The sequence below is a fragment of the Anomalospiza imberbis genome, chromosome 17, assembly GCF_031753505.1.
Source record: "Anomalospiza imberbis isolate Cuckoo-Finch-1a 21T00152 chromosome 17, ASM3175350v1, whole genome shotgun sequence".
Lineage (NCBI taxonomy): Eukaryota > Metazoa > Chordata > Aves > Passeriformes > Viduidae > Anomalospiza > Anomalospiza imberbis.
Genome location: NC_089697.1, coordinates 9,332,220 through 9,356,519, shown reverse-complemented (window position 1 = coordinate 9,356,519; position 24,300 = coordinate 9,332,220). Strand labels below are relative to the sequence as shown.

The following is a 24,300-nucleotide window of genomic DNA, read 5'->3' as shown; positions in this document are numbered from 1 at the left end:
ATGCAGATAAAGAAATGGGAAGTGTTAAAACTTCTATCCATTATGCTAACGGGGGGAAAGGATCCCCAAAATGCAGAGATAAAATCTACTTAAAAGTACAAGTTTTCAATTACTTCCATTCCAGAAAAAAAAATTAAAAAAAAGGTCTGTGAATCACAGCTGTCCTCAGAACACATGAACATATGTGCTCAGGTGGGAATTATGATATATATGTAACATTGCTGACAGACCTGACCCAGCAAAGGGTATTCCCATGGGAATATCAAGTTGGAGTTTGGAGTGAATGCTCCAATCTTCAAATATCAATTTTGGGATAGAGGCTACTGAGCAAAATAAACAAGGGATAAAGCAGGAGCAGTAATTTAAAGGCAGAGCTTGATCGTGGTAAAGCAGCAGAGCACATTGGCCAAGTCAGCCTCTGAATCCACTCTAAATTCCTGCTGCTCCAGAGTGTAATGAGGTGCTGCTCTGAGTAGGAAACAGTGCAGAAAGTGGCAATTAGAATTCTGGATGCAGCAGAGAACTGCTGATCCAGTGGGTAGGTTTATGCAATTAAGTCTCTGATGAAGATATCATACATAATTTACCAAACTTCCTAAGCAATCCCTCATTGCCATCATTGGCTTTTACATCAAATTATAGCATCTCACTACAGTTTAAAAAATCCCTGCGTTTTGCCATACAAGCTGCAATGCACTGAAATAAAGTTCTGCCTGCTGAATCAGAAACCAGGAAGTAGCCAAGAGTATCAATCCATAACAAAAATAATTGCACATTCTACCTTGGTGATATTGTTAGCTGTAACTGTGCCTTTTTACAGGAACAGATTGATATATATATATATATATATATTTTTTTTTTTTTTTTTAGCATATTTTTATATAGTGATGTCAGTCATGACAGTGTTGTCTACAGCCTTTCTTTAAACCTGTTTATTTACTTGAGGTTTTTTTTTTGCTCCTGAGACACCCTAGGCAGGCACATAGTAAAAACTGACATTTTTTTGGCTATGAAGATGGAAACACTTCAGATCTAACCCAAATACTTTAAATTACTGATACAGTTATTTTGGTTTGGTTTTTTTTCTGTGTTGTTTTAGAAGGAATAACTGGCTTTGCAATATGTGCTGTAAATTACAGAAAAAAAAAAATTAAGAGTCCCAGGCCTGAAAAATAATAACCAATTATCCCCTGTCTCCTCTTACAGGTATCTCCTAAACAACCAAATAAACAGAATGCATTCTATAGAGAATTCTACCTTCACTGACATCAATGGATTTTTTCCCCTTTGATTCACACTTATGCATAAAAATACTTTTTTTTCAGTCAGTCTGGTTTAGTGTTATTAAAGATGGTGGTGGAGTCGTTGAAAATGTGAAGGACAAAACTCAGAGACTTTAGGCCACACCAGGCAAAGTTGCTCCTGATCCAGGGCTGCATCTGCCTGGTTAAAGGCAAAGTGACCCAGGGTAAGAACATCTCCTACCAACGGAACCACTGCAAATACACTGATGATTTCTGAGAATCCAATTTCTTCTCCAGGTGATGGACAGTGAGGAATTTGGTTCAACAGATAGAGCTTCAGGATGAGATGTATTGGTTTATCAAGCATTCCCTACTGTGAGTAATTATACAATTTGCACCTTGAAGAAAGACAGAATTACACAGCTCTGTTTTGCTTCTGTAAATCAAATGAAAATTTAGATTAAACCAGAAGTGTTTATAAAACAAAACAGGAGATGGGACAGGACTTATTTCCATGATCATTGAGAAAAAAGATCCAGTTAGTAGAACTCTGTGAACTCTTGTTTCAGAGACACACTGACTCTAGAGACCTATTTCTACAAATTCAGACATCCCTTGACAAGTTACCTGTCTTAGACCTAGCTGGTTCTACTGATTTATCATCATTGCAAGCCAAATTTCAAGCGGACTTGTTCCTTCCACAGCCTTCTTTGCTGTTTCCTGCAGCATTGCCTGCCTGGCTGTGGCTGCAGTTTTACCCCTGCTTCGGATCCATCCTAGGAAACAGCTTTAGGCATTGCCCACACATTGCAGCCTAAGGGATGAAGCTGCTGAAAGATGCTTGTGAATACCCTTAGCAGAAACGAAATGCCAAAAAAAAAAAAGGGCCTAAGAGGATCTCCCAGACCCCTGAGTGGTTCTGTGTGTGTTTAAAGGAACACACATTCTCCATGAAAATCTGCTGCCACCCTCCGCCACAGCGACAGCTGAGTGTGGCTGTGGTTCTAATGCCAGCTAGGCTGGGTTACTGCTCCCCTGCTTCCCTTCTGAAGATCCTCTCTGCTCAAGCTGCCTCTTTGTTACTTTACAAACTAGTAGTTGAAGTTAAAAAAAAAAAATTTAAATGCCCCTGAGAAGAAAGGGATGAGCTGAGCAGGCCTAATCAAATGCTGAAACTGTCAAGGAAGGGAATTCCTTCTGGATCTGTCGTGACCAGCTGGGCTAATGGGACTTTAGTTTGGCTGACACTTAGGCACAACCAGTAAAAATCATCTTCAGTAAAACATACTTTGATGTTGGCTTGGGCTAGCCAAGGATTCAGGAATTGATCCTTGTGCTCACCTTGAGCTTGTTCGTTATAAATCCACTGGTTCATCTTTCTGCCTCTCTGTAAGCCTGGGGTATGATGGATTTATCAAACTGAAAAATCAGTAAATGGCTTTTCCTTCTCCAATCCCCTCTGTGCTGGGATATTTTAAAGCACAACAGCAGCAGTAACAAATGCCTCTGTGCATGCTCAGAGATAATTATTTGCACTGTTTCCATCTACTTTTCCAACATTTGCCATCTGATGCCCACCTAATATGAAGCCTCTCTCCACTGGGAGAACGAGCACAAATGGTCACAAGGGAAAAATTCAGTTTGAGAACATATGTCTGAGCAGAGTGGATCCCCTGTTTGACAGCTGCTGCCCTCAGCCTTGCTGCTTCACCCTTATTGTGATTCAAATTCCCTATTTTGCACCTGTAAGAAGCTGTTCAGGGCAGATCTTGAGAGTGAATTTTCCATTCAATGTCCTTGTTTAATATATTCACATACGCCTTTAAGCAAAGAAAAAAGGTAATTATCTGGAAGAGGCGATGCTGCTCTAAAGGGCTTTGTGATAAGACTCTAACAACAAACAGCTTTATCTTACAACAGGGAGAAAACCATCCCCATATCAAACTATCTTCAGTGATTTATTAAAAGATAGGCAAAATAAACAAGCTCCAAGTTTTGCACATTTCCCTGGGCAGCTCTGTTAAAGGAAAACTTCCCACAGATTTCACACTGAAAAAAAAATGGATTTTGAAAGTACAGCTAAAGCTTACAAATCACATCAGAACTCTTCTCTTCAGGAGGTCCTCCTAAGTCACAAAGGGTATTTTATTCAGAAATACTGGAATGTGCCAAGGTATGGAGGTTACTTATTTTGTAGGAGGATTTATGGATCTGAGAGCAATTTGTTGCAGGAAGAGGCTCCAGAAAAAATGTACTTCTGCATGTACTTCTTACCTGTGTAAGAAAAAAATCCTGTTAGATTCTCTATTCAAGAAGTTCTAAACACCCCCAGCAAAGGTTAAAAGATTTGGTTTAATGCAAAATTAGGCAGATGAAACTCTTTTAAAAAAGTTCATGAGGCACACCAAAAATTACAGGATTTGGAATGAAATTTTTGCTTTGTTAAGGGCACTGGCACATGGTGTTCTAAAATAATGACAGAAATAGTTGTAGCCATATTGCTTATCCCAGAAATCCAACATTTCTAGGGAGAATGCCAAATGCCAGGCAGATTTCTCAGTTGTTGCAAAGTCTTAGGAAATTTCTGATCATCTTCTGGTGGGGGAAACACTGATCCAGCCAAGGGCTCAGCACCCTTAGGTGACACAACAACCAGCCAGGTTTTTAAGACTGAAAGCAGCCTAAAGAGTAGGAAGAAAAAGGAAGGAATAAAATCATGCACTTCTTACACAGCCCATATCTGCTTAAACCCAAAAGTAGAATTTAAAGTTGAATGAGAGAAGTGTAAATTTTTCTGAAAAATCTGTTCAGTAACTGGGAAAAAAAAAAAAACAACAAAAAAAACCCAGTCAAATTTAATGAGGGAAAAATTAAACTCTGGTCAAGATCCAGGTGGAAGCTGTACGTGGCATTATTATAGGCTCCCATATGTTTCCTAGAGGCATTGAACGTGACAAGGGAATTTAGACACATGGAAATGTAATTATTTGTGATTGAAACAAAATAGCAGCCAGTTAATGCACATACTGCTCCTGTTGCATTAATATTATTGTACTGAATTGAATTGTTTTCAGATGCTGTTGTATTTTCAGAGGTATACATTGGTTTTTTCATACCCTGTTTCACATGTTACTTTTTTTAGCCATCAGAACTTAGTGACATAAAAATTGCTGTCTGAATTGACACAGTTATTCCCTCTTGATGTCTTTAAGTAGGAGCATAATGTGACAGATGAGAGTGCTGAAACTCAGTGTCTCACACAGGCTTAAAAAATAAGTTATTCCTGCAAAACTTTGAAAACTGTTTAACTAGGGAACAATTTTTATACTCTGAAATTTATTTGCTTTTCTTTCTCCCCTCATTTTTCTGTGTCTAGAAACATTTATGAAAACAGGGATTTAGTTGTTCAGGAGATCATTTCCTCCTGCTGTGCAGCCATCACAGGAAATCATAAGCCTTTCTCTCAGTAGTAGCTGAAGACCAGGCAGCAGCATAGATCAAATAAAAACTGAAAGGTTAAACAGGGCTGGGTTTAACTGCAAAAACATGAGGGCCTGTGTTTGAGATTGGCAAAGTCCTGTGGACTCACAGGACTCAAAATTTTGGCTCAAAACGAGGAAATCGGTGTGAAGCCTTGTTTGTGTGCAGGCAGGCCCAGCACAGACAGGACACAGGTACAGCAGTGACAGCAGGCAGAAGGAGTAATTCTGAGATTCCTGTGGTCTTGATGCAGAGAAGTCGTTCCAGCAAGATCTCTGGTCACTCTGGAGCTCTCAGAGAAAGCTGTTCCTGGAGAACTTCAACAGCATCTAAGCCAGACTGGAGTCACAGAATCCTTTCCATTCCAAGAGGTCAGACTGAACCCCACTGGAAAAGAGGATTTATACCCAGGAATTCTCATCCAGGATTCACACAACTAAATTTCCCTAGGCTTCACACATGAGGTTCTGGGTTTAACTTATTTCAAATGTTTATTTAATGTTTGATTAACCAATTTGGGGTATTAACTACATCAAGCCCAAAACAATGATACAAGTCAGCTCTTTGGGTATGAACAGGTAGAGAAAGTACAATTTCAGAAAATTGCATCTTTCCTGTCCTGTTTTTTATTATTTGGATAACTCGCATTAAAATAATGTCTCTGCTTGTGAGTGTTTGCCCCCACTGTTTTATTATATACTCATAACACTCATTCCTTGTATATGATGCGATCGTTATTTGCTGTTGAAATACTTTTAATGTCACAAAATGGATTAAATCTTCGAGTGAGGAGTGAGCAATTGGAAAGTCCTATCACCTAAGCAACAGCAGTCCTATATCATGCTTGTGTGTCTAATTATACCTAACAAGGCAAAAAACCCTTATCTCCGAGGGAGTAATATGTTCCCTTTCTTCCCAAACAATTTTTTTATTTTTTTACATCTTAAAAGATGGGCAAAGCTGGTAGGTTTTGCATTTTGTAACCAAGCCAGGCACAGTTATTTGTTAAGCATCAGTGCCAGGCTGGTATTTGATATAAAACGATCCTGTTGTGACAAGGAGGAGTAGTCAGGGCCGTTGCAGCGCTTGGGACACCCTTCCACTGTGGCAGCTCCTTGTGCCAGACAAGGACAGGCCACGGGGGCAAATGCTGAGCTGGCCAAGACTTCACAGACCAAGAGGGTAAGCACTGGGGTGGCCGAGGCTTCCTGGGCAGCAGGGCTGACCCGCAGCCCCCGGTGCCGCCAGCCCCGTCCCGGGGATCTCCAAATGCAGAGCAGAGCCCTGCGGAGTCCATCGGCATTGCAGCGTTCTGGCCCGACACCCTGAAACACCACCGCGGTCCATTAGGCTCTTCCCAGAGCCCCGTAAGGCACTTCCAGAAGCCCGTAAAGCCTTTCCCCAGACGCTCCCCCAGCTCTTCCCCGAGCTCCGCAACGCTGTTCCCAGAAGTCCACGAGCCTCCTGCCGGGCAGAGCCGCGGCCTCGCCCGTCGCTCCGGGCCGGCTGCCGGCGCTCGGCTGCCGGCGCTCAGCTCCCGCCTCTGGCGCGGCGAGCGCGGGGCGGCCCCGTCCGGAGGAGGCCCCCGAACCTGCGGGGCCCCGCCGAGGCTCCCCCGCCCCCGGCCCGGCCCCAGCGCGGTCGTGCCCGGCTCCCGGCCGGCAGGAGCCGCTGCGGGCGCGGCGCGGCGGGGATGAGCGAGGCGGAGGGCGGCTCGGCCGCCGCCGTGGAGAAGCCGCCGCTGCCCGCGGCCGGGCCCGGGGCGGCCGCGGCGGTCGCCGCCGCTGTTGCAGCCGCGGCGGCGGCGGCGGCGGCCGGCCCGGAGCCCGGCGCGCCGGCGGAGGAAGCGGCGGTGGTGTGGAGCCCGGAGGTGGAGGTGTGCCTGTTCCACGCCATGCTGGGCCACAAGCCCGTAGGTGAGCGCGGGCCGCGGCCTCCGGGAGCGGCGGGGGCCGGGCCTGGGAGCGGGGCCGGGCGGCTCCAGCGGCCCCCGCGCCCGCCCTGCAGCCGGGCCGGGGCCGCGGGGCTGCGGCGGGGCCTGTGGGAGGGAGCGCCGGGCCCGGCCGGGCCCCTGAGCCGCCGTGTGAGCGGCTGCCCTGCGCTTCCACAGCGTCACAGAGCGGGTGATGCTGCAGGGACCGCGGGGTCCCTGCTTGGGCAGGGTCATTGCAGAGCACATGGCACAGGATTGTGTCCGGGCCGTTCGGGAATATCTCCAGTGAGGGAGGCTCCACAGGCTATCTGAGCAGTGTGTTCCAGTGTTCGCAGTAAAGAAGTTCTTGCTCGTATTGAGGTGGAGCCTCCTGTGCATCAGTTTCTGCCCATCGCTATTATGTCCTATTGCTCTGCACCACCGAGCAGAGCCTGGATCCATCCTCTTGGCACCTCCCTTTTGATATTCATAAACATTGTTGAGGTGCCCTCTTAGACATCTCTTCGGAGACTGAACAGGCCCGGCTCTCTCTGCTTTTCATTGTCAGAGGGATGCTCCAATTCTTTCTCTGTTGCTGTCAGTGGAGTCACACCAGGAGCTCTGTGTCTGTCTTGTAGTCAGGAGCCCAGAACTGGACACAGCACTCCCTATACATCTCTTGTGATGTTTCTCACACAGCCCCTCTAAAAGCTCTGCCTGTGTTAGAATTACCCACAGGGGCACCCTCAGCTCCCTAGAGAACAGCACCTGCAGTGTAGGGTGAAAGATCAGCCTGCCCAGCTGCCAGCTGCCTCTCCTGTAATACATGGATTCCCTGTAACAACATGGGTTTTATAATTCATAAGTAAATAAATAAATTTCTGTATATCTCTGAGTATCACAACTAAAACTGTTAGCAGCGTTAATTACACTGGGTTCTTCCCCCAGGTGTGAATCGCCATTTCCACATGATTTGTATCCGGGATAAATTCAGCCAGAATATCGGACGGCAGATCTCATCCAAAGTGATCTGGGACCATCTGAGCACCATGTATGATATGCAGGCTCTTGTGAGTATAAAGGGTTGGTGCTGCCACTTGGTTTCATGGATTTCAGAAGTTTTGCCAGGCCACAATCACTGGGCCTGTCGTGCCTTTCATGGTACTTAGAATTAGGTGTCATTCCAGTGAGTTGATGGGGTTTTCCCTGAATAAAAGTAAAGTAGGTAGGAGACAATAAAACCTGCAGTGGCTTGTGAGGGTTTTTTGGGCTTTTTTTGATACCGTGTTCTGACTTTGTTTATTAAAGTTGCCTAAATGCTGATCCAGAAATATTTATATACATGTATAAGTGTCAAAGGAGAAAGTTACCATTGTTTACATAAGAACTTGCTATGTTTGGGTTCCAAAAATGATCTCAAAAGATCGTGAGTTGTGATCTCAGGTATCCTGACCTCAGTAATCAGTTTGATATCAGAAGCCTCCTGATTCTCTAACATCTGAAGTGTCTTATTAAAAATTATTTAGCTCCTAATTGCATGTAAAATAGAACTTGATATTGCATGTCAAAATTCAAATTAAAGTCTTTACCAGTCACTCACAGAGATCCTTCTTCTCTTTCGAAGCATGAATCCGAGATTCTTCCATTCCCTAATATAGAGAAGAATTTTGCTCTTCCTGATGAAATGATTCAAGAAGTGAGAGAAGGTGAGATGTGATTGCAGTCTCTGATTCTTGGTTGCTTTATTCTCATCTCAGAATCTTTAACAAAACTCCCCCCAGAAAGGGTGTATTGTCAAATCTAATAGAAATGTACAGCAGTTTGACAGAAATCTCAGGTTGAGCAGTGAGAGCTGGGTTTTGAAATTTAGCTGGTGTGTGTTATACAAAGTAGGAACTAGAAAATTCAAGCACCTGCCAAAAGACTTCTTGGGATGTTTTAAAATTCAGTGGAGTGCCTCTCAATTACGAGGTACACTAAACTTTACGCTAAAAATTCAATGTAAAATCTTAGCACAGATAAGACATTGCAATATGTTTTGCCCATTTAGCATTTCACTTTCTCGTTTTAATAATAATTTCTTGGCACTGAATTACTGCTGAACGTTGCATGGAATTTTTGCAAACATGCAAATATGCAGAGGCTACTAATCCAGAAAAAGTCCACGTGGTTCTTTAAAGCCATCTAACCAATGCTAACAATCCTTTCTGTAGGAAAAGTAATGATGGAAGAAGAAGTGAAAGAGGAAGTTTTAAAAGAAGAGATGGAAACACATGCAGGTCCTGAAGAAGGTAATTTTGTAACTCTCTACTGTGTGATACGAGATTAAAAACCAACTGTAATTGAGAAATTAATGTTAAAATGTAAATCCAAATGCAGTGTACTGTGTGATTTGTACTCAGACTTAGCCTGTGCTCACGCTAAGAACTTGACTAATATAAGAGTGCACAGAGTAAGCAGCTGCTTATTGAAAAGATTTCTTCTTTGCTCCTAATTCATCTGTACAAAGTTGTATAGCTTTGGAGATTTTTTGCTTTAATATGTACTTGACAAACCCCTGGGAGTCTGAAGGAATCTGAGAATCTCTGGAAGAAAGCTGAGTCTGATTTTTTTGAAGTTAAATGCTCTGTATTGGGAACTTTGTAGTCATGTGGGAAATAGGGCCTATAAATCAAAAGAGATTGTAAAATTGCGCGCTGAAATGGGAAGGTGGGCAGAGTGCTTATTTTATTCTTATTATCTTGCTGCTTTTAAATAAAAGGCTTGTTTTCGTAACACTTTGCTGTAGAACAAGTCAAATGTGAACAGTAGAGATCCTGCTATTTATCTTAACAGACCAAGCCAACTGCTAACTATATAATTTCATCATATTTATATCACTGAATAAGTGGTGTTTAAAGACTGTAATAAAAGATCTAAAATGTATTTTAAAATATATTAAATTTTTGGGTGTTCAGTTTTAAAATTATCTATGGTACCAAATGTAATGACTCCTGTTGATTATAAATTCCATAGGTTGGTCCTGTGTTTCTGTAAGTGTTCCTTTTAAGTATTTTAATATTAAGTGCTGTTTAATTCCACTTAATGAGTTTGATTTTTAGCCTGTCAAAATACATGCCTGTCTTTACAGCAAATAATAAAAGCAAGATGTGCCTTTTCCTTTAGAACTGAAAGTAAGACTTAAATGATGGACAAGTATGCTGAGAGTCAATTGTTTTGGGAAGTTTTATGGAATATAAAGAAGTTTGATATCACTCTTGTTTGCCTATGTGTATGACTCTGATCTGGAATCATTACTTTGGTCCTATTTCAGTTTTTGCACCCTCTGGAAGTTTAGGAAAAACAACAGAAAAGCCAAGCAGCAAAGAGAAAGAGAAAACTTCATCAGATCCTGGATCCAAAGAAGGGTCTGATAAGAGGAAGCGCAACAGAGTCACCGAGAAGGTTCTAAATGCCAACAGCAACCCCTCGAGTCCCAGCGCCGCCAAACGACGCAGGACATAGAGCTGAGGAGCAGTGAAAAACTCTGGGATGGGAGGAGGGAGCAGGAAAAACAAGGAGCAGCACAGTTGCTACATAAACTTTCAGAGGAAGTAAAAGATACCTGAGCCAGTATTTGAGGAGTCTGCACATTGGCTTTGTCTCTCCTGGGGGGGTTTCTAGGCAGCAGCGAGGAGGCACCTTCCCAGGGTGTGGGGACAAAGCTGGCAGTGGGGAGGGTGGGTGTGACAGTGCCAGGGCTGCATTTCAAACCAGCAACACACTCTGAGTCAGCACAGCTCGTGGAAAGAGTGCCCCATGGGGCACAGGGCCTTGGACGATCAAAGCAGATGTGATTTCTGTAAGTGTGGGATTGCATTTTCTGCCGTTGCTGTCTGTGACTCTTACAGACCATCTGTCGGAATGGTTGGCCATTTCCCTTCCATTTGTATCAAATGTATCAATTCGTTGGTTCAGTAAAGGTAAAATTATTTTAAATGCAGATGACCACTGCATTTGAAGTGTTCTGTTGCTCTCTTTGCTGGAGGAACCTAATTTCACCCTTTCTGATGTAACATTTTTCAACCATAAGTAAAATGAAAATTATAAAGCCCCTAGCTCAAATAATTAATGAGTGTCCTAAATAAAATATCTGGTGATGGCAGGTGGTTTTATAAGGGATCAGCTGAGCTGTGCCTGAACGTGGAGGTGTTGCTTCATCCATTTGTAATACAGTAGTGTATGACAGTGGGGTTTGTACTTAATTATTTATTTTTTTAAAGCAGTTTTAGTAGGTGTGAATGGAATTGGTTTTCCAAAATGTTCGTTTTGTTCTACAACTGAAGAATCTTGCTGACATTGTAATGTTTATCTTTTATATGCTAGAACGTTGCGATTTGATGAAGTTTCTATTTTTGTGTTGTCGAAAGATGGATTGTGGTCAACACACACCTGTTAAATGGTGAATGAAGCAGGCTGAAATGGTACTGAAATTGTTTCACTATATTAACAATCAGTTAATAAAAAGAAGAATTATTTCTTGATCTCTCAGTATTGCCTTCAGGGCGAGGCACTAGGAGTCTTCTCATTTTTTGGTTTTATTCTAGGTACATAGCCAAGTTCTTGTGTGCCTAATTTGCTTCTCTTGTTTTATACAAATAATAAATTTGACTTGTTTTTATTTTACTAAATGGCAGTTGTTGTGTGACTTGATTAAAATCTCGCCCAACTTATTTTAAAAGTAATATAGCATTAAAGTGTTGGTTGCTTTGTTAAAATCTACATAGATTTTGGCCATAAAGTGCAGATTTTGGAACTCAAGTCTCTCGTCCCTGTCGGCAAATCCTTCTCATCCATGGGATTCTAATCAAAAATTTTTGCTCTACCAGTGAAATGTTTCTATAGCTTGAAGCAGAAATATGTCGGCAATAGTGCACACTGGTGCAACCACTCAGCACCAACCTTGTAGCAAGGTAAGTCCACTTGGGGATTTCACGGTCAATCCAGCAACGCCGATTTTTTAGGAATTGTTTGGATGTGAAGTTGAATATGGCAAATGTAAACACTTTGCTTGTTGCCCCCATTGGCTTTCAGAGTGCTGGCTTTTTGGGAATGCCATTCTTTGATCCCTGTTGATATGCGAGGCAGGGAATGCCGTTCTTGATCCCCGTTCCCGTCCAAGGCCGGGAATGCCGTTCTTGATCCCTCTTCCCGGAGTCCGAGGCCGGGAATGCCGTTCTTGATCCCTTTTCCCGGAGTCTGAGGCCGGGAATGCCGTTCTTGATCCCTTTTCCCGGAGTCCGAGGCTGGGAATGCTGTTCTTGATCCCTTTGCCCGTCCGAGGCCGGGAATGCCGTTCTTGATCCCTGTTCCCGAAGTCCGAGGCCGGGAATGCCATTCTCGATCCCCGTTCCCGTCCGAGGCCGGGAATTGCGTTCTTGATCCCCGTTCCTGTCTGGGGCCGGGAATGCCGTTCTTGATCCCCGTTCCTGTCTGGGGCCGGGAATGCCGTTCTTGATCCCCGTTCCCGTCCGAGGCCGGGAATGCCGTTCTTGATCCCCGTTCCCGTATGAGGCCAGGAATGCCGTTCTTTGATCCCCGCTCCCGTCCGAGGCCGGGAATGCCGTTCTTGATCCCTTTGCCCGTCCGAGGCCGGGAATGCCGTTCTTGATCCCTTTTCCCGGAGTCCGGGGCCGGGAATGCCGTTCTTGATCCCTTTTCCCGGAGTCCGAGGCCGGGAATGCCGTCCTTGATCCCTTTTCCCGTCCGGGGCCGGGAATGCCGTTCTTGATCCCTTTTCCCGTCCGGGGCCGGGAATGCCGTCCTTGATCCCTTTTCCCGGAGTCCGGGGCCGGGAATGCCGTTCTTGATCCCTTTTCCCGGAGTCCGGGGCCGGGAATGCCGTTCTTGATCCCTTTTCCCGTCCGAGGCCGGGAATGCCGTTCTTGATCCCTTTTCCCGGAGTCCGAGGCCGGGAATGCCGTCCTTGATCCCTTTTCCCGTCCGGGGCCCGCGGGCGCTGCCGGCCGCCCCGGGCGCGGTGCGGGCGGGCGCAGGGCCCGCGCGGGCGGCGGCCAATGGGGCGCGGCGGCGCAGGAAGGGGGCGTGGCGTGGCCGCGCTTCCGTCCCCCGGCCCCCCCCACACGTGCCCGGGCTTTGTGCGCGCGGGCGGGCGGTCCCGCCGCCACATCCCGGTCCCTTTCGCTTTCCCTTTCCCTTCACCTTCCCATGGCGGCCTGGTTCACGGCCAGGGCGGAGGAGGACGAGGCGGAGGACGAGGCGAACCTCTGGAAGTACGACTCCACCTGGGAGGGGGAGGAGGAGGAGGAGGACGGCGAGGAGGAGGATGGCGGCGGAGGCGAGGCGGAGGCGGCGGCCGAGGAGCCGGAGGATGCGGGAGAGCAGCCGGGGCAGGGCCGGGCCTGGGGCTGGCGGCACGGCCAGGTGCGTGTGGGGGCACGGGGACAGAGCGAGCCTGCGGGGCGGGACGGCGTGAGGGGACCCCTTCCCTCCCGAGCCCCTTCCCCACCCTTCCGTCCCCGTTCCCCGGGCGGAGCCGCCGCTCGGCAGCGGAGCGGCGAGCTCGGGGCCGGGGGAGGCTCCGTGGCCCTCGGCGGATCCTCAGCACGGCATTTGTCCTTGTCCTGTGGAAGCAAATCCCCCTGGAGGAGCGGAGCTTACAGGGATGCTGCCACTTCGTGACTCCTCAGGATCCATTGCATTGCCGCGAGCTGGGCAATGTGATTTTAATTTGTTCTTCCCCGCCGTTCCTATGATGTGGATACTTTATCCCATAAATACAGGCTGTGTGTGGCACCTGCCTGTTCACCCCTGCTGATGGCTGCTGGGTTTGACGTTATGGCATTGATGCTCTTTTAAGTTTTTGGTTGGTATCTTCAGCTTTCTATGAGTGGCCTTCCCTAGGCTCTTTCATGCCATCAGTAAAAATCCATTGCATAACATCTGCTCAGTTTTAAAAATGAGCTGTAGCTCTTGATTTCTCGTAGACGTGTTTTATTTCTTAGGGAGCGTGTGTAGAGCAACTTTGACAACCAAAAAATGGTGTGCTTTAAAAACTAGAGGTACGTGTGCAGTTTTGAGCAAGTGCTGCAAAACACAAGCACTTGTGTCTGGTGCCTTAATATTTATTTTAAATAAAATTAATTTGTTAGTCTTATCTAAGGTTTCTGTTACAGCATCAGTGGTTTTCAGTTTGATAATGGGTGTCAGTTTCTTCTCCAGTAATGCTTTGGTAAATACAACTTTTTCCTTTTCAGTACTTCCTATGCCAGGCAAAACACACTACAGTCCTTTAACTCCTCCCCTTTCTGGGAAAGAAACCATTCCTTCACTTCGAGTTTCATTTCTGCAGTTCATCCTCTCATCCTTATCTTTAGAATATAAAAGGCAGATAAAGCTTTCTAGTGAATATACTTTAAAAAGAGCTTAATATTAAACTTCCTTTTTTTTCTGCTTAATAAGCATTAAAATAAAAATAACCACTTTTGAAGGAACAGTAAATTATCTGTGCACATAGATCTGGGAAAGGCCAAAGGTATTTTGGGTGGAATTCTGAAGGGAAGAGGCAGAGATTTCCTTTGATGTTTTTTGCACTGTTTGAGTGCACCCTATCAACTTTTCTTCTGTACGTGGCTGGACTTCACAAACTTTAATAACTCCAGAACATTCCCATTATTCTGTTAGAATGTGTTTGTTCTTCAGGTTCTTTTTTTTCCTTAGAGCAACTCTGGATGGTGACATCTGTAAAAGCAAGGATCATTTTTTCACTCCACTGAGTGGACTTTCCCAGCTTTGCCTTACTGAGGAGAATGTTGTTGTCTCTGAGACAGCCCTGGAATATTATTCTGCATTTTTAAATAGGAGCTCTTCCTTCAGTGATGAATGTGTAGTCACCTCTCTCTGGCAGTGCCCAAAAAATTGTAAGGGCACTGAGAATGAATGCACAAAGAAGCAGTAAATCTTCTGCTAGCCATTTATGCCTTTGCAGCCTGTCGTAGGCGCAGATCAGTTCCCCAAACTTGTTCCTACTTCTGCTTATTTTACACTAATTCTTATTCTTCTCCCCTCAGCCTGGATGGTTTTCTTTATGCCTGAAGGAGATAATGTCTTTCTTTGGTACTGAGGTTAGAGTTTTTTATTGTTATTTTCACTATGCGCTTTCAAAACAAAATTCTGCTTCTCTTTGCATTTCACTGTGTCTCTGTGAGTGTTCACGGCCTGAAGTTCCTGCAGGTGTGTCTTTCCAGCTCTTTTGTGTTTCAGTGCCCTCAGCTTCTATGAGTGAGCTTTGAAAACTTTGGGGGTTGTGTTCATTTTAAGCAGTTCCCTCTGAGCGTGCTGTAATACCTGGAGTTCACAATCAGCTGTTTTAATAACAAACCCCACGGTCATGTCTTCTCCTAAATCTGCATCAACAAAAGGTTTCGATCTTTCTTCTGGACTCTTACCTTTCTTATTCCCATGCCTTGTTTACAATGCACATCCCCTTTGGTTACAGCAGCTTTCCAGCTGGTTTCTCAGCCAGATCCTTTTTCTGTCACCCTCTCCTGGTTATGTTCTCTGCTTCCCTTGCCTTTCCCACAGCAATGCACATTCTGCCTGGTGTGATGCAGGTTTGGAGCGTGAAACCCACTCAGTTTAGCTGTGAGACAAAAAGGTGTTGGATTTCTACAGGGAGGTTTCAGCCTTGCTGTTCAGTTTGTGTTTCTTACCTCGAAAGAAAGGCCTTAAGTTGGAAGTTTGTAGAGACCCAGGAAAAACACCTTCTTGGAGGAGCAAAGCTGAGTTTTGCTCTCTTTGCTTCCCCATCTTGTTCTCTGGATTGCTGTGCTCAAGGCTGCCTTTTCCCTGGATCTGACTTCCTTCTGGACAAGCTTTTTACAGCCTCTTACACCATGGCATTGCATCTGTCTCTGTACCTGCAATGACTCTTCAGCAAACCAGTTCTCTTTCTAAGTGGGACCCAGTCTGCTGTTCTCATGTCCCACCTGACTGTGTTCAAGGATGTTACTTTAGAGCCTTAAATGTAAAGAATTTCTGGGATTATTTGGCAATTGGGAACAAAATTGTCATTAATACCATGTAACTGTCATCAGGGCAACTGAATGGGTGACTTCAACATCAAGGTCTTACAAATGTAGACCAATTCCTGCCTTAATAATTAATGAACTAGTAATCAGTGATTGTTAGAAAGTGGTTTCATTTTTCTCTGTGCATGTGATGTTAAGAAATACCAAATGAGGTTATGAGGTAACTTTGGGGAGTTTTTGCTGCTTCTTTCTTCTAAATTTCATTTAATGCTTGTTTTGCAAGACTCTGCACATCTTATCCCCATTTCCCAACTTCCCTGTTCTCTCTGTGAGCTGGCATTGAACCCTCTGGCTGTGCTGTGCTTTGCATGCCCTCTGCTCATGAGCAATCTTGTTCCTTTTGGTGGTTCTCAATTCACAGAACACTGTAAAATCCTCTCATGGTTTGCGATAAGATGGTTCCACACTCAGCAAGAGTAAACCTGTCTGTTGCTTGTAAAATGTAACAAAATCCCTTTTCACTGAGGTAATCAAATGTATAAATACATATGTATATATTTCAGTTAAAATGCTCTTTAAGGCATACTTGAAACTTCTATTTCCATGATGTAGTTCAGAGGGGGAAAAAAGCTGTTCTTTGTGAGTTCTGTCTAAATGTGACACTTGGAATGAATGTAGCACATCTGTGATGAGAACTTGGTACCTATTCATATGACACTGCAGGTTTTTCTCTGTAGCAATTTGAATTATGCATAAAATACAGTGAATTCAGCTGTAACTAGGTAAATCTGTCACTTGGCAACTAATAGGGATCCTGTGAGTCACTGCTGTTGGTATTCTCATTTTGTATATATTTTTTATTTTCTTAGTGAAGTTTGGTTTCAAAATGTTCCAACTAAGTGCTTTTTATTTGCAGGATCAAAGCTCAAATTCCTCACTGCTGTCTTGGAGGGGTTTTCAGGTAGGCTTGGCATAAAATTTGGTTACATGGAAAGATGGGTAATAATGATTATGATTGGAAGAGAAGTCCAATAAAATAAATATCTAATGTGACCATGTGGCTCTGGTGCTATCCACTGTCTAAATCAGCAAGGCTGATCTTGAGCATAAAGCAAAGATGAAGAAAACTGTTATTTCAGCAAGGTCTGCAGGGAATGAGAATCTTGAATTCAAGGGATATTTCTGCATCCTAAATTCTACAATTTTAAAGTCTAGCCTCTGTCTTCACTCGGGTTTATAGCAGCCCAGAGACATGTCTTGTTTTAAAAGACTTCCTTTGAGTTAAGGAAACACAATCACATTTTTGTATTTGAGATCTCCAGCTTGTTCTGATCTTTTCCATTGGCAAACCCAAGTGGGATAAAAGATATATATAAAACACAAAAACCTTGATTAATAAGATGAGAAGGAAAAAGAAGTATTTTGGCTACAGGAGAGGGTGTTATCTTCTCTTGGTTTAAATTTGTCTTCAGGAGTGCAGAGACATGACTACAGCAGCAGTCTGGTTGGTTTTGGGGGTGCTGGGAGTGCAGAGGACTTGCAGGGGAACCTGTATGAGGTGCTGAATTCAGTCATTATGTTGTTTTATTTTGCAGAAGGTGATTTTATGCTGAATCTCTGCTCTGTCTCTTCTCTCCAGTGCAGCGGGAGGCGCAACTGGACTGCGGCGAGAGACCTGCAGAGATACAGAAACCATTACCCAGTACGTGCTCCTGGGGCTGCTCCTCCCCACTTCTGCCTGCAGGAACACTTGCTAGATTTGGGAGCACCTTTTTGCCTTTGCTTTACAGGCTCAGCACCTTCTGAGGATTCATTTGTGAGGGGGAAGGGATGATGTGCATGTGGGTGCATCAGAAAAAAGCTGCTACTTTCCAAAGCACGTTTTGAGGTTTTAGCTTGAAATGTGTAGGGAATGTGAGGGAAAGCAAGGAGAAGTATTGCCTTTTAAAGGGTTGCTGCTTGTTCATTTCTTTTTCTTGTCTCCAGGATTTGAAAGAAACAGCGAATGAGGAGGATGAAGAGATGTGGAACTTAAGCTTTTACAAAAATGAGATTGCTTTTGTACCCCACGGTGAGTGCCTTGCGTGGCTGCTTGATGCCATCTGCTGCAGCTGGTTGATGAAAGAGTAGTTTCATCCGTGTGAGACAATAAGAAACCAAACCAAACAATCAACCAAAACCACCACCCAAACCAATAAAAACCCAGCAAGGACTTCCATTTTTAAATATTCCTATTGTATTTTTCTTAATATTCTGGTGGTAGGAAGCAAAGATTTTTTTTCTGGCTGGTTGTCTTGTTGGAGAAGCTAACGCCTGTGTGTAAATATCTGGGTTAGGATAGTGAGCTGTGTAGAGTCACTGACGGACTAACTTTAATTTTAATTTGTCACTTCTTGCCTGACCTTTTCCTTTTCCTTGCAGGTGTGCATATTGAAACTCTGCTTTCATCTTGGGGGGACAAGTATGAAACACTGGAAGAAAACCATTCCTACATACAGTGGTAAATTGTTTGCATGAACACAGTGCCTCTCTAGTTGTGCCTCTTTTTAAGTGTCAGGTGGATCTGTGTTCCTGATTTCAGCTTCACACAAGGCCCAGAATTACTTTAGTTCATTAAATTGCACTCCTCAGGAAGCAAAGCACTAGAACTCCTGAAAACACAGATTTCCAGTGCAGCTATGGCAATAGATCTCAGTCATTTGTGGTCTTGAGGCACAAAGTTTAAGCAAGGAGAGAGATCCACATAAGCAAAGTTTTTTGTTAGTGATGAGGACAAGGATTTTATGGGAGGGGTTTTATACTAGAAAACTACTTCTGTGTCCATAAGGATGGGAGTTCTCCAGGAGCTGCCTGTGATGCCACAAATTTTGGGATCTTTTTTGGTTTCATCAAGTTGGGTACCCTGGGTTGGATGTCACCTTTGCTCATCTGGCCTGAAAATTCTTTTCTCTTCAGGCTGTTCCCTTTACGTGAACATGGGATGAACTGGCGTGCCAGGCCACTCACCTGTCAAGAAATCCAGGTATTTATTTTAAGGTTTTGTCTCTTTTTTTCTTTGAGATCTGAAGCATGTTAGGATTTCCCCTAAATACCTTATATTTGAAGTCTAGTGGCTTTTTCCATTGTTTCCCTGGGTTTTTAGTGTGCACAGAGCTCACAGTGAAGCATTTGCCTGTCTTGTGCCAGCAAATGAAATGCTTAGTGATACAATCAACTCTTTTTAGAATTCAGGTGCCACTTAATCTGGTGCAGGTAATTAGGGAGTTGCATTTTTTTCCAATTGCTGTGTCTTGCTTTCAGGCCTTTAGGAGGTCCAAGGAAGTTATGGACAGGTTTATACGTGCTTACAAGCTCATGCTGGGATTTTATGGAATCAACCTGGTCAACGAAGAAACTGGAGAGCTTGAGAGAGCAGAGAATTGGCGTGAACGATTTGAAAACTTGAACAGGTGATTGTGTTGATGCTGTTGAGCATTTACTGCAGCCACGCACTTTGAAGGGGAAAAAAAGTCTAAGCCTAGGAAATCCCCAGCCATTGAGGAATGGAGACTTTTGTTGATAAATCTTATCTAGTGGAAGTATTTTTAACTTTTATTCTGTTAAGCTACAAAATAGAAGCCTTTCCATATGGTTCCCTGATTGTTTATGAAGCACCCTTAATGTGTGTAAAATGCTGTGAGTCCTTGTGTGAAAAGTGCTCTGCAAATGGGATGGTTTTATATTATTGCAGGTTTTGTGGAGTAAGTTACAACCCTTCCTGGTGATACTAACCTCTTGAAAGGAGTGAGCTTAATCACATAAGAAAAAACAACTTGAAGTCCATCAAGTATTAAAATAAAAAATGAAAAACCAGCTGTGTCTAGCTTGAGTCCTGAGGTTTTGGCAGCATCCTTTCATGCCTGTATTCTCAACACTACAGGCTTACCCTGCAGGGTCTCTGTCAGGGACAGGACTTGTGTCATCTGCCCCAACATGGTGGTTCTTACCTACTGGTGGCTGATTCAGAAAGCCAGAACCTTTCCCAGCAGCTGAGATGATGAATCCTATCAGTCCAGGGAGGGTTAGGAAGGAGCTGCTGAAGGCAAACAGCAGCAGTGGATGCCTTAAAAGTAAGCCCACCTGTGCTCCCATTTGCATTGTCAAATAGTCTTTAATGGTTCACAGTCAGTAAATGATCAAACATTTTGCAGATGTCCCAGAGGTTCACAGGGACTTGTAAGACTTTCCCTTGACAGCTTTGCTTATCTGTTTCCTTCAGGTTCAGCCACAACAATTTGAGGATTACTCGCATCCTGAAGTGCCTGGGGGAGATGGGATATGAAGACTATCAAGTGCACTTGGTGAAGTTTTTCCTTACAGAAACTCTTGTGGAGGAGACATTACCAAATGTCAAGAGAAGTGCCTTGGATTACTTCCTGTTCACTGTCAGAAGCAAAGAAAAGAGGAGGGAACTCATCCACTACGCTTGGCAACACTTCAAACCTCAGAGCAGCTTCGTGTGGGGGCCTCGTGACAAACTCCGAAGGTACAGACCCCGCTCTGCCAAGCCACAGCTGCACCAAAGGCCTGAGGATAAACAGGACACTCCGTGCCAGGAATATGGTGATCCTGTGGAGAAGGATCAGAACCAGTCTTCAGAGGTGGAACAGAAAGCTGGAGATGCTGCAGAGTTGCAGCCTGAAATGAGTGATGAACATGTAAAGGAGAAGATAAGCAAATGTGTTTTGAAGGTAGGAGATGATGAAGAGGAGAAAGAAGCTTCATTTGCCCAGCTGGAAGAAAAGGATTTAAAAAGTGAGGTTGAAGAAGGGCAGGGCACTGCAGAGAATGACTGCACAAAGGAGAGCAAGAAGAGAAAACTGAATGCAAGTTCGGCAGATGCTGAAGGGGATGGATCATTGAAAAACTCCGCCGATATTGAAAACATTTCCCATAATCTGGGAGAGTGTGCAATTGATGCAGAGATCCCCTCCTCAGACCCAGGCTCCCAGGCAGAAGAGAATCAGGAAGCACTGAAGGAAGATGATTCAAGCACCAAAGAGCCGGCAGCCACGGATGCAGCTGTGAAACGCAGGAAAGTTGATAAAAGAACATTGAGAGGCAAACAAGTCAACTTGGCCATAAACCTGAGCATGGGGCCCTCAGCTTCTGGTGCCAAGGCAAATCCATCTGCTGCTAACGGTGAGGCTGGAAAAGAAAGTGTCAGTGAGAAAAATGCAGCTGTGGAAGTGCCAAGTGAGAGTGGGGGTGGTGGTGGTGATGCAGATGGTGGGGCTGTGACACCCCTGGCTGCTTCCAGGCCCCCCAGGACTGGCTGCACTGCTCCAATCAAGGATGGCTGGAAGTCAAGTGGAGATCAAGACTCAGCAGGGGATGATCAGCACCACTACAACAGCAAAATCTTGGGAGGTAAAAGTGAACTAGATGGGGTAGGACAGCAGGAAGAGGCAGGTGAAGAAGGGCAAGCAGAAGACACAGACAAGAAGCAAGCTCCAGAGAGTCAAGCTCCAGAGAGTCATGAGCAGAGCGTAATACCCACTTGTCCTGAAGAAAACAGTGCTGAGGTCCCACCAGAAAAAGGTGAAGGCTCTGAGAATGGAGCAGAGCCTGGAGGAGAGCTGGGAGCAGCAGAGTGAGAGCAGCACAGCGAGCACCCGAGCCAGCGGAGATGGCACTGCCCTGTCTGCTGGGAGCCAGCTTTGGTGGCTTGGAGAACTGAATAAACTTCCTTTGGGAGATCCAGCTGGCCCCTGTCTCACTTTTCACTCTTCCATGATTTTTTAATCATCCCTTGTAAACTCACTGAGATCCAGCTCTTGGTTACCCTAAAGAGGAAAACTTTATTTACTCATCTCCACGGACAGGCTGTGTCCTGTTCCTGGGTTTTATCTGATGTTCAGGGCTATCTTGGAGCAACGGGGATTTTTGCACTTTGCTTTGATTCTGGTTATGTCCCTACTGAAAGAGAATAGGAAAACTGATCTGTCACCTTGTTTGAATTACCTAAGTATTTATTAAAGACATGATTTTTAATGTAAGACAGCATGACCTAATTTGCCAGGCCTTTCTACTACTGTGTAACTTCTGTTTGTTATTGTGAAAGGCTGTACCTTCCCAGGAGTTTTTTTCCTGGCAAAAGTGCTGTTTCTCTAAAAGAGATGAATATATGGATTTCACATGATGTCAGTGTAGTTGCCTCTCCTCCTATAAGGAAAGTAGGTTTGGCTCTAGACTGGGATAAAATCTGTAGCCAAAATGTGTCTCTGACCAGTATGAACCTTTGTGTAGAGATTCTGTTTTCTGAGGTGCAAAGTGCTGAGTAATTATTTCTCTTTATCCCCACAGAGATTGGTTTGTAGTTCTTGTTAGAGTTAAGACTACAAATTGCCTACTGGTTTCTAAGAGAAAAATCTCCAGGTTTTGCATAAAACTGTTTAGAGCTGCTCTTCCCCATGTTTTCCAACAATTTACAGTCTTCCACAGATTTTTTTGTCCATGACTGTTTCAGAGGCCCTCATTCCCCAGCTGCCAAAGCAGCACAAATATTTCCCAGTGCATTTTTTTTCAGCCTTTGCTGGTAATTTGCAGTGGCCTGGGGGGGCTCTTTCCTGCAGGCCCATGGCATGAGGTTTGATGTGTCAGATCCAACCTGTTTCCTACTTAGGGCAGGGTTCTTTTGCCTTTAATGTCAGACAGCCAGGGCATGTTCCAGTGCAGCATGTCTGGAAACCACTGGGCTTTGTGGGGCAGTTAATTGAAACGTTAATTGGAGAGGCTACGCTTGTCTGGTTCGTTTATTTCCAGCCCTCAAGAGTTTACTTTCAGACCTTGCCAGCTCTTTGCCTGCCTCAGTGTTCCTGACCTCCCTGGCAGCTCTTCTGCCACACTTAGACAATATTCCTCCGGGTCTGAGGGAGCATTAAAACAGTTTAGCACCTTCACTCCTAAAAATTTACAACAGAGGATCTGTTTCATGAAGCAGAGGAAATTGTTTTCAACGGCCTGAAGGTCTGGACTTGCTGTTTGCTCAGGTTGTTTTGGTTGGTTTTGAGGTTTTTTGGTGCTGTTTGGTTTGTGTAGGAAATGGCCAGAGAGCAGATGCAGCAGCTTGTGCAATGTCAGTGTTTTTCCTCTCTGCTACAGCTTTATCTTTCAAGGAATTTGAGGAGTGATTTGCCTTCCCAGATGTAGGTTCTGGTCCAGCATGCCACATATGTGTGTGGGAATAAAAGTCTGCTAGCCTAACATCTGATGTTTGTGGTCACACACGTACTGAAAAAAGGCTTTAATGTTTTTAAAAGACTTCTTTCTTCTTAAGAACAGATGGAGGTAAATAGCCAATAAGAATACACTTAACTACCGATAGAAATACTTGAAGATGTTGAGTGAGAATTCTTTCCTAACAGATTCCTAAGAATTGTTAATTGTGGCTTTTGTACAGATTTATAGTAATTTTCTTATTTAATGAAGTTTTCATTGTGAATATGTGCTCAGTTGGGGCATAGATCCTATATCTTGTTTTGGTTTTGTGTTTAATGGGATTTCACTCTGATCCCTAGCCTGGAGTGAGTGCTCAAACCAACCCCTTCCCTCTCCTACCAGGTTTACTTTTGGCTGTAGGTGTGTGTGGTGAGTTCACAAGGTGTTTCCCAGCACTCAGAGCTGTATCACAAAGTCTGTTATGTTAATTCCCCTATTAAAGCATGACTTTAATGCATATCAGTTTCCATTTATATTTTTTCATCTTTGAGGGTAGGCTATGACCATGTATTTACCCACCCCCCTGGAGCTGTTGCTTGGTTTCCCCCAGCAAGTGGGTGCTCTGCTGGGCTCACCATGGCACACACCTGCTGTTTCTTCCTTCTAGAGGTGATGCCCAGTCTTCCTCCACCTCTAAAATGTGCCCAGTGAATGTTTTGGAGGAAAAGATCCCCCTATGCTGTTTGTTTAATGATGTTCTTGGAAATCATAGAATTGCTAAATGGTTTGGGTTGGAAGGGACCTCAAAGTTTATCTTGGTCCAACCTTCCCTACCAAGGGCAGGGACACCTTCCACTGGACCAGGTTGCTCAAAGCCCCATCCAGCCTGGCTTTGAACACTTCCAGGGTTGGGGTGTCTGCTTGTTTCAGAATGTTTTGTATTGCTTTTGCAGCTCTTCTCCCACAGCTGTTGTGGTGCTCTGCAGAGCAAACCAGGACTCTGCTTGGAGCATCCCCTGGGGCTCCTGCCCAGCCTGGCTGTGGGAGCTCCAGTTCAGGGTTTTTTCCCCTCAGGACACAAGATCGGGGCTGAATTTGTGGTAGGATTTCCTCTAAGTCACTGTGTCCCCTCAGCTGTGCTGCCTTTGGGTGTGGGATGAGAGGGTTACTGGAAATCCTTTTGGTCTGTGGGATGGTCTTGAAGGTGAACACTGCCAGGGCCCTTCCTGTGCTGGTCATGGGCAGGCTCCACCTGCTGCAGCCCCCCAAGCCCTGGCTTGCTCTGGACAAGATGTGCCTGAGGAATTTAGGTCTCCTTTGCCTTCCCTCCAGCCACCAGTTGGCCTCAGTGTGGAGGAGGCACAAGCTGTGCAAAGCTGCTCTCCCTCTTCGGGGTTTGGGGTGTCTAATAAAGGATTCCAGTTACTCTGAAGCC

General features: G+C 44.7%; 2 protein-coding genes across 4 annotated transcripts; both read left to right on the top strand.

The window, feature by feature from the left end:
* Positions 1–6,279: 6,279 nt before the first annotated feature.
* Positions 6,280–11,306, top strand: MRGBP (MRG domain binding protein). Its single transcript, XM_068207930.1, has 5 exons — positions 6,280–6,640; positions 7,585–7,706; positions 8,261–8,342; positions 8,850–8,927; positions 9,950–11,306. The coding sequence occupies exons 1-5, from the start codon at positions 6,418–6,420 to the stop codon at positions 10,138–10,140; spliced, it is 696 nt and encodes a 231-aa protein (XP_068064031.1). The 5' UTR covers positions 6,280–6,417; the 3' UTR covers positions 10,141–11,306.
* A 1,371-nt stretch (positions 11,307–12,677) lies between these two features.
* On the top strand, positions 12,678–23,382 carry OGFR (opioid growth factor receptor). Of its 3 annotated transcripts, none has more exons than XM_068207928.1 (9): positions 12,678–12,908; positions 14,706–14,759; positions 16,582–16,626; positions 17,305–17,367; positions 17,652–17,736; positions 18,087–18,165; positions 18,621–18,687; positions 18,966–19,114; positions 19,924–23,382. In XM_068207928.1, the coding sequence occupies exons 1-9, from the start codon at positions 12,693–12,695 to the stop codon at positions 21,299–21,301; spliced, it is 2,136 nt and encodes a 711-aa protein (XP_068064029.1). In that variant the 5' UTR covers positions 12,678–12,692; the 3' UTR covers positions 21,302–23,382. The 3 variants fall into 3 exon arrangements, with proteins under 3 accessions (XP_068064029.1, XP_068064030.1, XP_068064028.1); XM_068207927.1 differs by having other exon boundaries at positions 12,766–13,059; XM_068207929.1 differs by lacking the exon at positions 14,706–14,759.
* Positions 23,383–24,300: the final 918 nt, after the last annotated feature.

Excerpts from the sequence above, each read along its gene's own strand:
- MRGBP (XM_068207930.1), top strand. The coding sequence starts at position 6,418 with ATGAGCGAGGCGGAGGGCGGCTCGGCCGCCGCCGTGGAGAAGCCGCCG. Across the intron at positions 6,641-7,584 it reads GCTGGGCCACAAGCCCGTAG|GTGTGAATCGCCATTTCCAC; the intron begins GTGAGCGCGGGC and ends TTCTTCCCCCAG. Across the intron at positions 8,343-8,849 it reads GATTCAAGAAGTGAGAGAAG|GAAAAGTAATGATGGAAGAA; the intron begins GTGAGATGTGAT and ends TCCTTTCTGTAG.
- OGFR (XM_068207928.1), top strand. The coding sequence starts at position 12,693 with ATGGGGCGCGGCGGCGCAGGAAGGGGGCGTGGCGTGGCCGCGCTTCCG. Across the intron at positions 16,627-17,304 it reads TGTCTTGGAGGGGTTTTCAG|TGCAGCGGGAGGCGCAACTG; the intron begins GTAGGCTTGGCA and ends TCTTCTCTCCAG. Across the intron at positions 18,166-18,620 it reads AACCATTCCTACATACAGTG|GCTGTTCCCTTTACGTGAAC; the intron begins GTAAATTGTTTG and ends TTTTCTCTTCAG.